The sequence below is a fragment of the Rhea americana genome, unplaced genomic scaffold, assembly GCF_003343005.1.
Source record: "Rhea americana isolate MKP2758 unplaced genomic scaffold, rheAme1 scaffold_43, whole genome shotgun sequence".
In the NCBI taxonomy this organism is placed as follows: domain Eukaryota; kingdom Metazoa; phylum Chordata; class Aves; order Rheiformes; family Rheidae; genus Rhea; species Rhea americana.
This window is the reverse complement of record NW_028186568.1, coordinates 3,427,366-3,446,532: the sequence shown is the minus strand read 5'-3', so window position 1 is coordinate 3,446,532 and position 19,167 is coordinate 3,427,366. Positions and strand designations below refer to the sequence as shown.

Below are 19,167 nucleotides of genomic sequence, written 5' to 3'. Positions count from 1 at the left end.
CATTGCTAGCTCTTAGTGTAGTAGGGAAAAGTGGAAACAAGTAAGAATAGGTATGGGGAAGGCATGGTTGTGGGAATAGCAATGAAGTGCAGAAGATCTAAAGAACTAGAAACTGAGAAAAGATGGACAAAGCAGCAGGGATTCTCTGAGTCAGTTCTGAGCAAGGCAGTAAGAATTCAGTAGAAGAAGGATGGAAAAAGGAGGAGGCAGATGCTAGAGACCAATGTTGAGGATCTGATCTGAAGAAATAAAGAAAAAAAGACATAGTAGAATTAAATTTAAAAAGTGAAAGTAGAAAAGTGGGAAATCATATGACTAAGGAGAAGATTCTAGCAGTCCTAGAATTAGTCAGAACCTAAATATAAGCTTGTCAGTCCTTCCTAGTTCTTCTGTTTTACAGAGAGATGTTCCACACACCAGCACTGCACACTCTAACTCTACCCCCACAACCTCCCACTTACTGTTGACAAAAGCAGAAATCATTCTTTGCCTGCAAAAGAGAGAGATGAGAGGAGAAGCATCAGCAGTCTTCTCTAAATTGTTACCTAGTGTGCCTGCAGATTTTTACTTTTTTTTAGTTATAATCTGAAGAGATTCAGACCTGCAGCTCCCTTCGTTTGGGTGTTTGTCGCTACGAGTCTATATTGGCACTCTTGCTTACTTGCGGTGATACAGAGGTTTTAGTTCTAAGAGCAAGGGAGCACTCTCAGAAATTTCCAAAAATGAAGAGACAGACAACCATAAACAGCTGTCACATACATTGTACAAAATTCTTGTAGACAATACTTGCATTTAGCAGAAAGTCTTGTGTCTTTGGGACTGCAGAATATTTGTCTATGGGTTATTTCTTGTTTCTCAGCTGAAAATGTGTGACTGAATGCTTTCCCCCTCACCCCTTTTTTCTCTTGACTTTACAGGTATTTCATTTCTCATAAACCAAACAAGACCTGGCAACAAGTATTCTGGTTTGCCATCAGCATCGCTATAAACAATGCCTACATCCTCTACAAAATGTCAGAGGCTTACCATGTGACAAGGTACAGCCGCGCACAGTTCGGTGAAAGACTTGTAAAGGAGCTTCTGGGCTTGGAAGACACCTCACCTTCCCATTGATGCGTTGTTCATTGTGGCACAGGCAGGGGGTGGAGGGTAAGCAGAAGAAAATATTACATCTGGAATGGCAAAGCAAGGAACTTGTGATACCACCAGTGCTGTCCTTATCCAAAAATGCCAAGTGATGTCACTAGAGAAGTGGAAACTTTGTTCCTAGTAGCAGCTGGATGTAAACATGTCCTACAGAAAGTGCCACAAGAAAAGTTGACACAAAATTGTATATGTGAATGCCCTGTGGGTATCTGTACACTCGAAAAGGACTTAAATTAGTCATTTCTCAGTACTATTTGTTGAACAGGGTCATCTTGTAAAGTTCCTCCTGGGCTAAGAGCTTGTCATAAGCTGACATAGCTCAGAAGTCCCACATGGGCATAACAGAAAACGCTATTCCTTAGTTGGAGTTATTCAGCTCTGGGACAAGCAATGTAAGTCTATGGGCTGTGGTTGAGAGCACCTACCACCTTGTAAGGAATCATTGCTGTCCTCACAATATGCTAAAAGAAACAGTTCAGATTTACAGACACTTAAGCAAGCCTCTTGACAAACACAACTTTTAAAGGCAGGCAGCCAAGAGCTGGTAAAGACTTTTTTTTTTTTTTTTTTTTTAATTATGTAAGGCAATTGGATCCCAGATAGAACAGCAAAATTAGGAGAAACCAAATACTTCGGTGAATTTAAAATGTGAAAACATTAAATTGATTTTTTTTAATGGGATGAAACTTATTTTATATACAAACAAACAGTAGGTGAAGTAATACTGCCTCATATCTTAACTTCCACAGTCAGCATACAGGTGAGAAATCAGAATATAACAAATAATATTTTTTCTTGATTTCAGCTGTATTTTAAATGTTGCTTAAAAATCTAAGGTAATGGACTGTTATGTTTTTATGAACAACTTTTCCTTTTGTAAATGTCAAGACTTTTTTAGTTCATTTCAGAACTTCATCTGGTACACAGTTGGCCGGAAGAAAATAATTCACTAATAGCAGTACGTTTTGCATTAACACTGCGGGGTTTTCTGTAGGAATTCTTCTCATTAGAATTCAGGACTTGACGCAGTAGTTGTAATTTCGCAGATTACATGATTAGCAAAACAGCATAGGCGTTTTGTTTTACAAGAAGAAAAAAGTCCAGATGCAACCACGTGTTAAACCTCAGTGAAACAGAGGAAACCCAAACAATGTGCCTSTTCTGAGTAACACTGCAGAGGACGAGCATCATCATGAGCCGGTGCCCATGGCTGAAATTCCATGGCTGGGTGCTCTTGGTGGAATCCAAAGGCTGCTAACACTTGGGAAAACAACGGGAGAGAGAGAGAGAGAGTGAGAGGTATGACTGGAACAGGCAAGAATTGGCAGAGGTGAAACAGCGCCCTTCCCTCTACATTTTATTGATTTGCGGCCCTCCACTCAATCAATGAAAAAACCCTCTCTGTTTTAGAGGTTAGCAGTGATGGAAACAAAGTGAATTGCATTAACTTACAGGGCACAAACTACATAGCTACTTTTTGTTGACAGTTTGGACCCACTCTGCTGAAAACAAAGCCCTTGCTCTGCACGAGGGATGCAGGGTCAGGCTTTGATAGGGTGGGTGCTGTTTGGGCATAAAGGACCTGGCTTGTTTTAGTTCCCCAAGCTTGGTATATACTGAAAGTATTTTACAGAAGAATGACTCAGGCTGCTTCAAGAGGAATGGAGTGATTGATTTATTTCCTTATCACTGTAAACCTCACCAGGCTATATGCAGCTTTCTGGCAAAAGGCAATAGAAGGAAACGCACGTGAACTTGAGAACTCCCCTAATTTCATCGTTAGGGCTATCCGATATGCCAAGGCATAGTGCAAATGCATATTATGTAAATTGCTACAGAACAAGAATCCACCAGTGTTAATAAATTACTGGCTAGTCCAAAGAGCATCTTTGCACTGATATCCCACTAATTCCACCAAGTCTTACTTTTAGGAGTAGGCTTAAACAATGCTCATCTGGTTTAAGTAAAAGTGAGGTAATGAGACCCAGTTCTACAGTGGCTCAGCTTGCAGAAAGCCTGGAGCCTGTGCCATGCTTCCTGCTCTGCCTGCCAGTACTAGCTGGTTTCCTAAGCACTCCTTTTCCCTTCTCAGCCTGCAAGGTTTCCACATAGGGAAGGCATACAAGAAAGCCCTGCTAGCCTCCAAAAGAACAGAAAGGTTTGTACTGCTCTAGTCCATGGCAGTGCCAGGCTGCCTAGGAGCCCGAGGGTTTATTCGAAGGCAGAGAGGGGCCAGAGTGATGCGTGGAGAAAAAAAAAAAATTCAGCAACATCCCCCACGTCAGGTTCCTTTCTTAGGAAATGCCACACTTGCCTGAAGGCAGGCAGAATGCTTGGCTTTAGCTCCCCACTTCAGACAGGCCCATCTCCCAACAGGGAGAGTAGTTACAAGTTCATTATCTCTTGTAAGTTAAGATAGGAGTCAAAATTAGGGCAGAGAGGAAAGGTCTGGCTGGAATGTCGCTATTCCGACAGCCCGAATGAACAGTAGGTGCAGGGACTGGGTGCAACGTCGTTGCATTCCCTTGTAATGCCAGTGCATTTGCAAGGTGCACGTGTCCCAGCAGAGCTGGAGAGGGTTGCAGGCCCTCTCAGGAGCCACTTTGTGCTTTTGAGGCGTGAGCACAGTACTCTTCAGCTATGTTATAGCCAGATCTAGAGCCCTTTGCCAATTGGTACATTTCTGTAAATGCTGAAAGGCTTGGATCTTGGCCATCCCGTATAGAAAATGCCTTTTCTTTTTCAGGTGACAGTAGGTCCAAGGCCTTGGAATGTTTAGTTTTCCACTAACTTGTGTTAATAATATGGATTACTTGAGCTAAAATTATTGAGGTCCAAGATTTTTGCCTCAGGGACTGGGTCCTGAGTAGTTTTCCCTAGAATCGATATAGACAGGGGATTACACAGTGGCTGACTATTACAGGGAAGATGCTTTAGTCTCCTTTGTAAAGGAGAAAAATTATAGCTTTGCAATGATTTTAATTTCCTTAGCCTTAACCATCCTGCATCACTTTGAGCTGGTACCCTGAATATGTACAAGCATTCCATAAAAAGCAAAAATATTTATATATATTTATATATACAAAATACCTGAATTCTGGCTTTTGAAGCTAACAAACAAAAGCCACCAAAGCATAGTCTATATCCATAGATGACTATTCCACCTTACCTTCTCCATTTATTGATCAGGAGGAGAAAAGGGTGGGAAAAGTTAGGGTTTCTCCATGTAGAAAAAGCATCTTGCACTTTCTCAAAGTTACTACAAACTAGGCAAAGTAATTAAGGAAGAAATTCACTCATTTTAGAAAAGCAAAATTTGTTAACTACAGCTCAGATTCTGTAGCATTTCCTTTACTGCAAGGCTTTTAAAGATCTGGTTCCCCACCTGCTTGTAAGCCTAGAGCTTCCCTCTAGTTAAAGGGGGAAAAAAAAGGAAAATAAAAAAGGATTAAAAAAAAAGGTGGTTTAGTCCCAAAGTAGTGCAAGCATATTTAGTTATAGTGTGTGCGTGTGTGCGCGTGTGTATGTATGTTAGTTGTGTAATGGCTTATGAAATGATACTAAGCTGGAGAGTAATTTCTTTTGTATCTTTAGGACAATCCGGGTAAGAGATCTTAAAGCTTAAATCTAAAAGTAGTTAAAAGACAGTGGAAATGCCAGCCAGTTCAGATGAACTTCTTTTTGAATTTTACCAGAAAGAAAAGAGTATGAAGCTGGAATAGACAAGGGATCAGGAAGGTGTATTTCTCTCCTGCTGAACTGGCTTTAATTCAATATGTACTTTCATTTATCCATAGTATGCAAACTTTGTTTCAAAGAACTGGGAGCACAGTGAGACTGACCTCCTTCTACACACAGTACTGCATTTGAGGAATTTATGTCCTACCGTGATCCATTCTTGGAAAACATGTCTTTTCCCAGTGTGTAACGTAACACTCACTAGAGCTTAGAAGCCACTGTGAAATGGTTTCCACTGCTTTCTTTGTCTGAGTTGAAAAATGCTTCAAGGGCTTGCAGAAACTCTGCCATTTTTTTACTTCAGCCCATTTGTGCACTAGACGTGAAGGCACAGAATAAGGTAATGAAATCTCTTCCTATTCTCTAACTCCAGCCCCTTTTCGTTTAAAAATTAGTCCTAAACCCCCAATTTATAGGAGCCTCATTGTCACGGATAGGTAAAATTGTTTTTGTAAGATATTTTCTGTAGAAAAACTGCTTTAGTTGTTTCCAGGCTGACATTAAGGCAACTCAAAATACCATTCTCATTCTTTCTTCACCACCAGCTACTTTTATGTAGCTTTTTTTTTTCCCTGAAGTTGTTTTTTCTTCTAACATTTATTTAGTAGATTTCTTGAGCTGATGAGTAGTAAAAGAAGCCTCCATTAGCTCAAGCTTACATGTCTTAAAGAGTCCACTAGTCCTGGAGCTGATTTTAGTGATGAGTGGAGGATTATGCTGCACTAATAATTTTGCATCTCTGTGCTGCTTTCCATGCACGATTGGAAAGTGCTTTAACAACCATGAGAGGTCATTATACCTTTATAACATTCCTCAGATAGGAGCTTCCCCTTCCATAATTGGGCACTGACGCACAGCACACGTAAACGTGCCATGAAGCTGGAGGTGGAATTCACGCTTCCTGCTGATTAAGCGCATGCTCTGAATTTTCAGCAACTTGCTATTTGTTCAAAAAGCACTTTTTCAAGTTAGGACTGAAAGCATGCCACACATCACCCTCTTCTGGAGTAAGGGCTGTGGGATTTCAACACCACATGTTCTTCATGCCTTATAGGTCACTAAATCAAAATGAAGTTGCATTGAACATAAGMAAAAAACTCTGGTTAAAAGTAGCAGTCCAGTCTACCCAGAGAAGTTTTGAGAGGACAGATGGAGAATCTGAAGCTCCATTATAATTCAATAAGTAGTGCAAAATTCAGATGATATAGAAATAATTACTAAGACTATCTTGAGAAAAAAAATCATCTAGGTTTAGACGAAATATGAGTCTTCCATCTCTCTCTGTTAGGGAGTTTGCCATGGCACTTCCTTGCTACTAGGACTGGTGTAAAATTAGCTGTTTGTACAACAAGAGCTCATCTCCCTCTGGTTGAGAAATGAACATTCAAGTATCAAAGGAACATGATCAGCRTTTTGCAAAGGCAAGGAGCTCTATCGCAAGTTGAAAACATGTATGTATTTGGCCTGCCATTAAGCAGGATACTTTACGAAGACAGATCATACTGTCATCTGCTTGAATGCAAGCCTATCGACAGTGCTTCTTGATGTATGTTCCTTCTTGTAAAAGTTCTTCCCAAACCTTTCTTTATTCCCAGAAGCGTGTTGAACTAGAGCTGAMAAAAAAAAAAAAAAAAAAAAAAAACCCGAACCATCATCTCACTCTTTCAGAACAGTTAAGAATATTTATGCTTTGTCAGCTGGGTCCCTTTCTTTTCTCTTAGGAGATCGTTCTGTGTCTTCAGAAATCTAGCTGTGGCAAACTTTCCTGACATAATGCTTTCCTTTGCTTTCCCCATTTCGTGCATTTAGACCATATCCAAATCACCTTGCTAGTTGTTGGTCAGTCTGGAAGAGGTAACAACACAGAGCTGGCCTTTCAGTTTATTTTTATGGCATTTTCTGCTATTTTGTGATTCTCCAGATGAAACAGGGTATTGTTTTGGAAGCCTCTACTATTTGCCATCACTGTGAAGGTGTTACCTATTTCACCCCATTAGTGTTGTCCCATCAGGTTCATATGGGCTCAAGACAAGTATCAGCACTACCACCCCCAGTGCTCCCATTAGAACAGCTGTACTATTCCTCTCAGCTCTAGATTGCTGTCAGAGGGGCTTTTGACATATAGTCTTTGTGTGTTTGTTTTAAAAATCCCTTTCCACTCTCACCACTTTGGTGGTTCTGGTGAACAGCTATTAGGTAGCATGAAAAGACCTTAAGTGGAAAATCCCTTTTGTATCACTCCTCTGAAGTAATAATTGCTTGTGTTTGATGTCAAGGTGGTCCACACAATATGTGTAGTGCAAAAAAAATTATCCATGAAAACACTCTGCAGTTCATTTGATGCAACTGCAACAATCCTTGAATGTGTGGGGGGAATCTGGATGAAGAACCTAGTTGTAAAGGACCATAACTGTCACGCAGGGCTTCAATATGTCCTGTATCTGAGTGGATAAACAAATGACAGAGAGGAGTGTAATCTGAGATCCGTGCTCCTTAGACATGCAGACTTCAGAGAAAGGAGCTAGAGATTGCCAGGTTAGTGCCATTTAAGCTCTGCTAGGCAAAGGAAAGGCCAGATCCATAAGAATTTGCCCACAACCCTGGCAAATCCATTTTTAAAAAGAAGCTGTCAGCTGCTTTCATTGTACAGTGTGCTCTGGATTTCAAGTGGAGCATTTCCCTTTTTCATCAATAGTAAAAGGCCTAGAAAGGGTAAAATAAAGCCCAGTACACTAGGTTCATCTGTCCAGAATCCCAACCCACTTGGTGACAAAGTAACTTTGTGCTGGTGTTCTTCAGTTAACGTATGTCAAGGAGTGTGTAAAAAGTGACTACTGGCCAATTCACATCTCACTATGAATCCAAGTTACTCATTTGATGGAAAACAAAGTGCAAGTCTATTGGACTTTTACTTTTGCAATGGAGATGTTTCTTCTCTTCATAAGCCAAGTCTTTGCCTGGCATTCTGATACAGAAATTAAAAAGAAAAAATTATTTACCCTATGTTCTGGGGTGAGATTAGAGACAGGAGAACTGTTATGCAAATTAAGCTGATACAGTACAGCTAGAACTAATCACCACAGTCTGATGTAATGAAGAGTGTAAGGGGAACAGCGCATTTGAGGAGGCAGAGGAAGTGTTCAGAAGTTGGGAATGCAAATGGCAAAAAGCTGGATGATCACGTCTAAATCTCATCTTTCCAGCATGTGTACTGCYCCTGCTCCATCCTGGCATTAGAATATAAAAGAAAAGGATGATGTTTACCACAACTAGTCAGCAAAGCTATCTTAGCTGCATAAACCATCTCTGGCCTCACTCCATGCCTTTGCTTGTAACTATCCATGTTCAGTCGTCATAGACCTTGGCATCAAAGTACTGCTGCATGTTGTCACAGCATGGAGATGACAGCTTGGAGAAATGCCACAGTAGAAACAGGAACAATGGGAATTCCAGAAAAGGAATTTTCCCAGCTACATACTTAAAATTTTTTTTAAAGGTGTGCAACTTACATTCCATCAAATGAAGTGACTGTACCAAACACAGAGATAGGCCTTAGCTGTCTGAGTGCTTTCAAAATGACTCCATCAGGCTGTGCTCACAACATAAAAGACTGCAGTTTTGTTGCAAATTTCCATATTCTTTTCAATTCTACATTTCCAACAGAAGTCTTTAAATTCTAGAGTTAAATCATACACTGCAATTGCTTTCTTTTTTCCCCTTCTTTTTTTTTTCTTTCAAAACTTCTCAGAGCAATTTTATAACAGCCAAGTCTTTCGGGAAATGCAATGTGTGTGACCTCTTCACAGGAAGAGATCCACAACTGTATTTCTACATGAGACAGGGAACTACTTTTGTGACACTGATTTTGTTCTACACAAAGGCACGCTTGCAATAAATTTTTACAGATTTTGTACACCATGAGCTAAATTCTGAGTTCCAAAAATGTGAAGTGTGGCAACAATAACAAAATGGATTTATAGTATCACTCTGATACCTTGTCATGTGATTTTATTTCTTCAACAAAGTTTGTTTACAATCAACAACTTCTTTGAAATACAGTCAGATATATTACCGGTTGCTTTTCTGTCTTGTTCTTTTCTAGTGTTTTGGGGGAAGACATTTGGTAATCCTTTGTGTGTGTTGGTGAAAAGATATCAAGAATACTGCTAGAGAAATGTCGTGTTCTCACTGTAAGACCATTAGAAGCAAAATCTTGAAATCTTTATCCAGCCTTTCCTTTAACTGAGTACAAAGGGTGTTTGCTTCATGGGGGAAAAAAAGAAAAAAAAAGAAAAAAAAAAAAGGCAAGTGCTTAAGCCTTTCAATGATGTGATCCACTCACAGACATAGGAAAGGGGACTCCCACCCCATGACCAAACGCGTGCACACGCGCGCGCACACACACACACACGCACGCACGCACAGTATTTCCTGGTCACCCCAGCAGCCACCAGAGCAGGGAAGGGAGTGAACACAAGGATGCAAGCTGTTGGCCCAGGTCTTGCCATTGTCTGYGCTGAATGGTACCAGCCCTTTAGCACCATTACTGCACCACCGAGGGTGCCCACCGAAACCATGACCTGTGTGTCAAACAYGTGGTGTTTGCAGACAGAACTAAACACTATCACCTGCAGATGATCTGTCTCACAGCTTCAAGTCTACATGTTACTGGGAGCATGTTTAAACCTTATTCCACAAAGGGAGTGGAAATCTTGCAGGAGAAAACATAAGTTTATCTTTGCCAACAGCAAAAATAAAAGATTTCCGCTATACCTTGACCCTGTGCTCGCCATGCCTTCGTAACGGTGGAGCCCTGCACAGAGGAACAAGCTGCAGTTGCTCCTCAAGGTGTGTACCAGTGTGGCTCAATGCTGACCTCTTGCTGTGACATTTCAAGTGTTTGTGATCTCTCTAACACACTAGGGACACTGTTTATGGTATTTCTTTATAGTAACTGGTMCTTTCCACAGAAAAGTTTGCTTTGCATCTAAGTTGTCCATAGAAACATCCAGATTTTCAGTGAAAATAAAACATAAACAGAAGCAACCATCAGCAAGCCCCTTGACCTTAGCTACATAATATATTGATGTACACAGGCTCTATTACGTTAGTTATTATCTTTATTAAGTAGCTTGTTTAAAATAATAATAAATAATAATAACAATAACCATAACATAAAAGGATAGGAGGTCTGGCAAGTTCAACACCTCCAAGCTTTCAGAAATCCTATCAATATATAGGTAGCTGAACTGACAACTCTTAATTGTTGGTCTGAAAGACAAATTTTAATATAATCTGTAGCCAACAGTATCAACCCTTCATATAACCAGTTCTCACAAAACAGTTCCCTTTCTTCTCCTCTGATATCCTGTATTTTTTCTTCACACTATGCCACAGTGGTCACTRCAGGGTAACTGGGGAGGAACTCACAGATTTCTACTTTGAAACATCACATTGCTGAAGATCAGGGATCAAACCTCAGCGTCTGCCTACGCCACATAGTAGAGCTCATCCCAAACCAGCACTGAGGCTGGAAACACGCAGATACRTCAGGGTGATGGACGAGCACTGATGAGCCCTGGCAGGTGACTGTGCTCACTAACATGAGACCAGTCCTATGCTGACAGATCACTCTKCTCTTTGGAGCCAAGATAATATCCAAACAAACTGCACCCTGTAAAAGTAYTCCCCGTGCATCGGGCTGCTGCAGGTAACTCTGCACATCCATAAACACGTAGAGTCRGCAGGAATGTAACGAGGTGGTGACGACAGGCCCCTGCAGTGCCACACACTAGCGCTGTTTAACTGTGTCATAAACTAAACAGGAATTTCTCTGAATTCAGTGAGTATTATGGTTGGAGAATCCCTCCTCCTACCCTTCCCAACAGCGTATCACTTTGCTCCCTGGTCCCTGGATGTGCTGTGACCTGAGCTAATGCTGTGTGTAATCAGGCTACATAATCAGAGTTGCGAGAAGCAATGCAAATCATCTTTAATGCTAATTGAATAAAGCAATGAATTTAATTTGTGAAATCATAAAATCCAGAGTCTGATTAACACCAAGACACACACACATGCGGAACCTCAGCACTGTCATTTAAAACAATGCCATCCATTTAGATCAGGCCAGGGCCTCTACTAACTCAATCTCCCATGAAATTTTTCTCAAGAGAATTTGCAATTAATAATTCCAGCAACATAGTCTTTCTTAATTAAGCCAAAATTCGCATTCCATTTTGCAGTGCTTTCTAATACGCTCTTCCTAGCCCTCTGTCCCCAGAGAGGAAGAGCGAGAGGAAAACGCCGAGTCACAGACACTGCAGAGAAAGATGTCCCCAATGATCACTAAGCCAAAGCACAGGCACTTTTAAAGCACCTTCATCCAAGACTGGCAAAAGCACTTTATTCACATTAATGAATCACATCTCATCAGACCCCTGCAAAGCAAAGCCATCTCAGCTCTCTTCACAGATGTCTCTGTGCTCCAGCTTCCTTAGATTATAGGCCAAGCCAGAGGCACAGCCAGTAARACAGTTTCATCTTTGGAAATTAAAAGTTTAATGCAACGAAAAGAAAATGATGGTGAGAATTGAGGAGCTCAACACTTGGGACCAAAACTGAAATCAACACATTAAATAAGAAAATCTTAAAACACAAAGGGCGCTTCTGGATCAAACTGTGTGCAACTTTTGTCCCTGCGTCACTGGTTCTCATACCCTCCTTTCTGACTGAGCGTTCCCTCATTCTCTSCTCTCTGCTCCCTTTGGCCTCCTGTTGCCTGCTTAGCCCGAAGGGCTGTTCATGACCTTGTCTTCTCCCCAAGCAGAAACCTCCATCCTATCAGAAAATCCTCTTGCCTCATCAGCTCAAAACCTCTCCTTCTTATTTACGTATATGTCCATTGCTGTCCAGAAGGCATAGGTCACAACCCCTCTTAGGCATTAGCTCCCCCCCCCAACTCCAGCCCCAAGGATTCCTACAGACCTCTGCCTGTGAACCCTTCCCCAGGTCAGGCTTTGAATGGGATTTCCCAGGAGTGCCTGCACTGATGACACCAGAGATGTTGGCAGGCAATTCATGTATTTTACTCTATTTAGCCATTCTTTGCAGAATTTGTTTCCTGTAAAAGGTCTCAGATCAGCAGCCTGGGAACCCAAAATCCATTCTTTATCCAAAAAGCAGGAAGAGTGGCAAAGCAAATTCTAAGATTGATTGGGAATTAAYGGTCCACAAATCTGGATGAGAATAACCAACCCTGAGCGGACRCGCTCATATTCCCCAGCATAGGCGTTGCCTCAGCACTGTGGTAGCTGGTTCCAACTGCAACAGGAACACACTGAGGTGCAACAAGCCAAAATATGCTCATTTTCAGGTACACTGMCTCTGGGCTGGATATCAATCTCAAATAAAAGATTAGATATTTCCTCTGCCAAATTCAGATTCCCCAAGAACAACAAAGCAGAACTTAAATCACAGCATTGTCTTGTATCCTTCAGGGAAGGAGTGAGGCAAAACATGTTAATCTCTTCTGGACAGATGCACAAAATTAGAAAAAGGAAAAACTTGTCAAGCTTMCAGCAGCCAGATGCAATGATGCCACATAATAATCTACAAAATTGGGAMGTTATGAAGAAATTTGGGGAGAGGGCAGATATTTCTCTAATTTTTTGTGACTGGGATGAGCATGAGGGCAGGTTTAGCTCTGTTGGTTAGAGAATGGTGCTGCTAATGCCAAGGTCACAGGTTCARTCCCCRTRTGGGCTATGCTGAGGGYTGGACTAGATGACCTCCAGAGGTCCCTTCCARCCTTACCACTCTATGATTCTATGATCTKCAGCAAACCATGCCACAATAAATTACAAGCCACTCGCAGCAATTGGCAAGGTTATTGGCTACAAGTCTATCTGTATCCAAAAGCCTTTTAACACCAAAACTGGGGTGGGGAGGAGGTAGAGATAGGCACACACATGAACTAATATACATATGTATGCGTTGTCTCTTGATCACTTAAACTGAAAGACCAACTGGAAGATCCCCAAATAAAAGCAACTGTGTCTCCACACAACCACAGAACTTCTTCTCTTGCTCAACACCCACAAAGAGTAATTCCCTACCTTTCAGCTCTCCTCCATTTTGTATGTGCTGTTCCTAGTCTCCATCTTCATTGTAGTCATGATTCATCTCTTTTCAGTTCTCACTTCACTGCTGTGCCCAGCAACTCACCATCACCTCATACAGAGGTATTTCTGAGACTGGGTGAAAAGAGACATTCCAACAACTAGGGTGGCAAAATATTTTTGCATTCAGATAATATCACCCCTTTGATTCCCATCCAGTGATTAAATAGAGCAGATGATTGAACAGAGCTCTGTTCAGAAATGCAATTTCCAAACGTCAATGTTGGGTTCCTCAGTTACTGTCTTTCCAGACCAAAAAAAAAAAAGTCAAGCATTTGTTAAACCAAATACGAATAAAAACCTACAGTCTACAAACAACTGAGCAACCAATGCTATTAAATTAAACACTGCAAGTTGCATTTAATAAACATCAGAATACGAGAGAGTATTTCTTTTTGTCAGGTGACGCTTTGTTGCTGCAGCCAAGTTTGCACTAGAGAAACTCTACTGCACTCACACTAGTTGCTAAATGTCTACATTCCCTACAGTGGTCACGGCCAGCGTGGTAAAGAGACAATTTAAACAAGTCACCCATATTTGGGGCCAATTTTAATAACTGGGCCAATTTTAGCAGCCGGTTTCAAGGCATTTTGCATCATGGTGATTTTGGAACTTGCTTTCCCATTGCAGAGAACACATCTACTTTCTCCCGGGATACACACACACAGCGTGGACACTTAAACAGACTCTGTGGGAGTTAACGACAGCTTTTCTACTGCTTGAGCAATAAGCAAAAGACACTCCTGAGCTTTCAGTACCACAGGCCACTGAACAACTTGTTTCTTATGATTTACCCAGTAATATTGCCACCTTTTCATTGAAAACATCTATGGAGCCGCTGTAGTTCGGCAGACTAGTTGTAAACTGCTTATTGTGGCCAATTTGCAAGGCACTGGGACGCACGTTTCTCCAGATACTTCCCAGAAGAGCAGCCTGCAGGAGCAACGATCAGACAGTTGCAATAGAGACCTTGTCTGCAGGGTTTTTCTCCTTCAGCAGGAACCGCAAGACTTTTTGCCAGGGCAGGGAGACGTTCGCTTCGAGCCTCTGAACGCTGCTCTCGCTCTCGGCACTTACTGCAAGGGTCATCCTCACACAAGAGGAGAGGAAACGCTCCCCGAGCAGGGGAGACCAGGCATCCGACGAAACTGGGCTGCGGGACCTCRCCTGCCGCAGCCCCCACCTCGGCCGGCCTGGGAGCGCTGCCCCACAGCTACGCAGCGGGGAGAGGAGGGGGGGRCGGGACACAAGCCTGTGGCCGTGCGCAAAGTTTAACCGCCAGATATGCCCAGAGCAGCTCCCGCTGCTTCTCTCCCTGCGTTCACCCGACCTGTCCTTGCTCCGGCTTTACTGCTGCTGGTGCTGACCRAAACTCCCCTCGCAGAGCAAATACCCGTGCTGCTTCCGTGCTGCAAATAACCARCAGCTTCAAAGCTACCAAAATGGAGAGAACTGGAACAGAAAGAGAAACAAGCACAACCTCCCCCCCCCCCCCTTTTTTTAATAATGACAAGTTATTTATAACATTACTAGATTCAATGCTGCAAGGCAACAGTGCCCTTCCCYGGCTGACAGAGCTTCTCGAGCAACGGCAGCCTCGCTGCAGCTTGCGGTGTTTCATCGCCTGAGGTAGCTTAACCCAGTTTCTCATTCGCTTAATGAAAATCGGCGGTGGACGAGATTTGCTGCKGCTGCTGCTCTTTGGGACCCTGCACAGAGGCTGAAGCACCCATAAGCRCACGTGCTGCTCTGCCTTCTTCTGGCAGCAGCCCTTGAGAGAGTAAGGAGAAGTCATTGCAGATTTGCTTAAAACGGGTGGCTGCAAAGTTGTATCTTCCCTCATTGCAAACAACAAACAGCACCTTATCTAAGGCCTAGGGGATTTACAAGCCAACAGAAAATTTACCCTTCAGGGGCTTAAGGGATTGAGATATTCAGTGGAGCGCACGTCACCCCCTGGAAAAGCAGCCTAAATCCTACGCTCCAGGCCACCGAAGGAGTCTGCGCACTGCCTCATTCCCCTCGGCATCAGCGAGGTGCGCTGCCACGGGGCCAGTATGGCACACGCCGGACCCCTCATCGCAAAGGGGCCGTCAGCACACCGCAGCCGAGGGGCCCCGACTCGGCCCCCTGAGGGGGCCGTGCAAGCGCTCGCTACGGAGCGCGCGGCCCAGCAGCACTGCAGGCAGGTAGCAAGAACAGCCGCAGGTCTGCGKGGTGCTCAGAGTTGCAGAAAGCTACAGGCACAAGGCAGAGTGAGAGCATCCAGGGAAGCMTCTGAGATGTTTCAGACATCAGGTACCTTCACACAGGCCCTTGGGCTTCACGGGACCCTCCCTATGTGCAGCTGAGCCATTCGAGCCTAGATTCAGTTCGAGAGCTGTGCTGTAAATTTGCAGCAATTGGAAAAGATGCATGATATATGTTTGGCATGGCTGTCAAAAGCTAATTAAAACAACAAAAGCAAACCGAAGAGGGCTCTGCCTATGACATGGGTCAGTCAAGTCAGGTAGAACTTGGGCTTACTTATCTGCGTCAAACCAGRCACCCCCCACCCCAGCAAGCTTTCCACCTTTCCACCCCCTCAGGGCTAATTTAAGAGCTGTTCTTCACAGCCCATAATAATTTTGTGTGTGTGTGTGCGTGCGTGTGTAGACGCATGTGTGTGGGGGGGGAAACAAGTTGCATTCTGCCAAAAGGAGGAAACTGGAACAAGGGAGGCAGCAGGTAACTTGTCCTGCTGCCATCTCCAGCTTTCCTGAGGAAGCCGATGCTCCAGGGCACTGGCTCAAAAACTGAGCTGCCAACAAGAAATACACCTCAATCTCTCCCCGCTGGGGGAGTCGGGCAAACAGTAGCTGCTCTGTGCAGACAGAAAAGCGCATTTCCAACAGATTTTTATTTTAAAAAAGCCATGGATTGGTATGTGTAGATGAACACAGAAATAACAGTACTGCATAGAGAGCCATATGGAAAGGATTTTCTCTATGGATGCCTTAYGCTCAGAAAATCTTTGCGACTAGTATCTCAACTCCTTCCTGGCAGGCAGGTAAGYGTGGTCACCTCCTGTGCCCTGGAAGTCAGTCCCTGACAACACAGACAAGATCAGTTCATGAACAGAGCTTTTCCTAAGACCCGMCTTTTTAAACCCAAGCTCAACGAAACGTTTAGAACGTGTTTGCGACGATGTTTATTCCAATTGAAGTATTTAGACAAGGACAGAATTAGGCAAATAGATGGGAGTTAGGCTAAAAGGTCAGGTTCAGCTCATGTGGCTTTAGACCCACCACTTGTGTCCCCCATTACTTCTTACCTAGCTGGGTGTAAGTAATATTGAGAGGAAAGTGAGTATCTTAAAGCTTTTTTATTATTATTTCAGGAAAGTTGCTGGAATAATCCTTGCTTCAAAAGCTTTACTCATTTTCRCCAGATCTTCCACGCAACCTGGGTACATCCTCAGCTTCATCGCCAGAAAGTGTTTTTCACTCACATGTAAATGGGTCACAGAACGAATAAAGTCAGGACACTAAGAAAAATGGTGGGGTTGGTTCCYACCACATCTCACTCTATGCAGGAGCCCTCAGGTTACGATAGCCACTTCCCCCTTTTTGTCATCRTTTCTGCTGCATTGGAGCCCAGGCTACTTAGACCTGGACCTCTTTGTGCCCGGTGAGAACATTCACTAACTCTTACCAGCCTTACTCCAAGGGCTGCCACGAAAGGTCTAAATTCAGGCACAGCACAAAGATAGTTATATTCAGGCTCACGGAAATTTCCATGGCATGTTTTCAAAAGTTCATGAAAGACTTCCAAAGAGGGAGAGGGGGAGGAAGAGGAAAAGCTATGTGAATTCCCAAAGACTCCCCTCAGGGACTGTGCAAYGAAGASTTACCAAACTGTCAAAGATGCTGTYTTCCACTCAAGATGTTACYGAAAATCCTGATTCTTACTCTTTTATGTCTGTGGTAGTTTCAGAAAGGAAGGAAATTCTTAAAATGGCATTTGGAACTTGATTCCTGAAGGAACTAGACTTCCACTATTATTTACAAAAATTCATTTCCTAACCTTGTCTAGAATGATTTTTTTCATGTTTATTAAAAAAAGTCTGAAGTTTTAAGTCTCTTTGCAACCTCTTACATTAAAAAAAAAATCAAACCTTTTTTCACCTTTTAGACAAGATGTTAATTAGGCTGCTTTGTAAGCAAGTTGTAGCAAAGAAAGATAATATTTGAAACAAGAGCTGGAGATGGGATTCCCTAAAGAGCACATTAAATATCAACTGCTTGGTAATTACTTCTGGGTGTGCTCACAAGGTGCCACCTTGCACCTTCCTGGAGACACTCGCTCACCAACCTGCTCTGCATTCAAATATTTGTATTCATCCAGATTCGAGTGTGAGCTGCTCAGGGCGTTTCAGCTGGAAATTACTAGCTAACATGGTCCAAACAACCACATAATCCAATATCCTGGCTCTAACAACAGCACGTAATGCCTAAGGAAAGATCAAAGGAATGAGATTAACACCAAGTAATATTTCTCCCACTTGCTCTTCAACCTTCTATCACCCTYTGACTGAAAGACTTCCTGGTGCATGCTGTAAAGTAGTGTGCTAGCTTTCAGAATCAGACACTTCTCCTTTTAACATCCAGGGAGTAATTATCAACAGCATGAAGCGCTTTTGTTTTAAACTTGGTACCCAATTACATGCTTTTTTTGCCCTTTCATTCACTATTTAGGAYGAATAGTGCATTAAATTGTTCCCTATTCCCTTATTAGTGTTCACCAGCTAACTTCCTCTTATACAAGGGCATCCCTTTCCAGCTCAAAACAGATGGAGCAGGGTGGACCCTGCTCCTCGCTGATGAAGGAYTGAAGGAGCAGGGATAGAAGGTGGGCCATGGTATCTGCACTGCGTCTCTTGGTTTGCATTTTAGCTACGCCTGCCTCTCTTCTTCCATTTTCCCCACACCTCAAAATTTCATAGAATATCATGTAAATACTCATCTAGTCCACCACACACTCCCGTTCTGAATAAACAAGAACCACGATAGGTTGGAGTTTCCAGCTGGACAAGCACAGCTTTTGGGTCATCCCCTAAGCAAACTGACAGACTCTCAGAAGTGCCAGTTCAGATCAGCAGCCTGCGAGCACTGCTCACGTACGTCTGACAAAGTGCTTTGCTTATTGCTTTCACACACAAAAGGACTGTCTTACAACCTCCAGGCCACACAGATTTATCTTGCTGGACTGGATTTGCTGGAAGCTAAGATCTGCCATCCTCAGGATTATTGATTTAGGGCCTTGCAGAGCACTGCGTAGAAGCTACCTGTCTCTGTTGCAAGCCCTAMAGACCAACATGAGTGATAAGCATCATCTTGCTTCTGCTGCAGTGAAAAGAAGTTTTACAGGAGCCTTTGCTCCACTACAGAGGACCTTCGTTCCTCAACATCCCATAGCTGATCTGGCAATAGCTCAGAGAACCACTGCAAGAACAACTGACAGTATGGAAAACCTGCCTTTCAGCCAGTTTAAGAGGCTCAGTCTATAAAAGCAAAAGTTAAGAGTTGATGGCATCAGACTCTGGAAGCTCTAATGGGAGGAAGAATATTTCTAGCAGTGAAGTTATTAATTAGCAGACAAAATGGTTGGGACTTGAAGCTGGACATCCAGCCYGGAACAAAGCTGAGTACTTCTGTCAGAGGTCGTACCCAAGCAGAAACTGGAAGACATGGGACAAATATCACTGTTRAGGATGCTATAGCTTATGCTGCAGAATGCAGAAGAGTTAGATCTCCTTTGACCTTAGCCTATGAATTTACTGTCATGCTAACCATGCTGTAAGTGATGCTATGTGATGGAAGTGCAGTCTCCTTCTCTGGAGATACTCAAAACCTGCCTGGACGCAATCTCATCTAACATGTTCTAGCTCACCCTGCTTGAGCGGGGGGGGGGGGGGGGGGTGGCCTAGATGATCTCCAGAGGTCCCTTCCAGCCTCAACCATGCTGTGATTCTATGATTCCATCCTAGAAAAAGGAGGCCTAAGGTTTCTATTGTGCTTTTTTCTTCTCTCTTTCCCCTGATGACAGTTTGTGTTTTCCTACCTGT

The 19,167-nt window shown here is 43.0% G+C and overlaps 1 protein-coding gene across 1 annotated transcript in view; it reads left to right on the top strand.

Annotated features, from left to right (window-relative positions):
* PGBD5 (piggyBac transposable element derived 5) overlaps nt 1-1,803 on the top strand; it is a 72,313-nt gene extending 70,510 nt beyond the window's left edge. Inside the window, exon 7 of the mRNA XM_085315420.1 lies at nt 918-1,803. Within this exon, the coding sequence (XP_085171546.1) occupies nt 918-1,113 (196 nt within the window). The 3' untranslated portion in view covers nt 1,114-1,803. The remainder of the gene's footprint in view (nt 1-917) is intronic.
* The last annotated feature ends 17,364 nt before the right edge of the window (nt 1,804-19,167 follow it).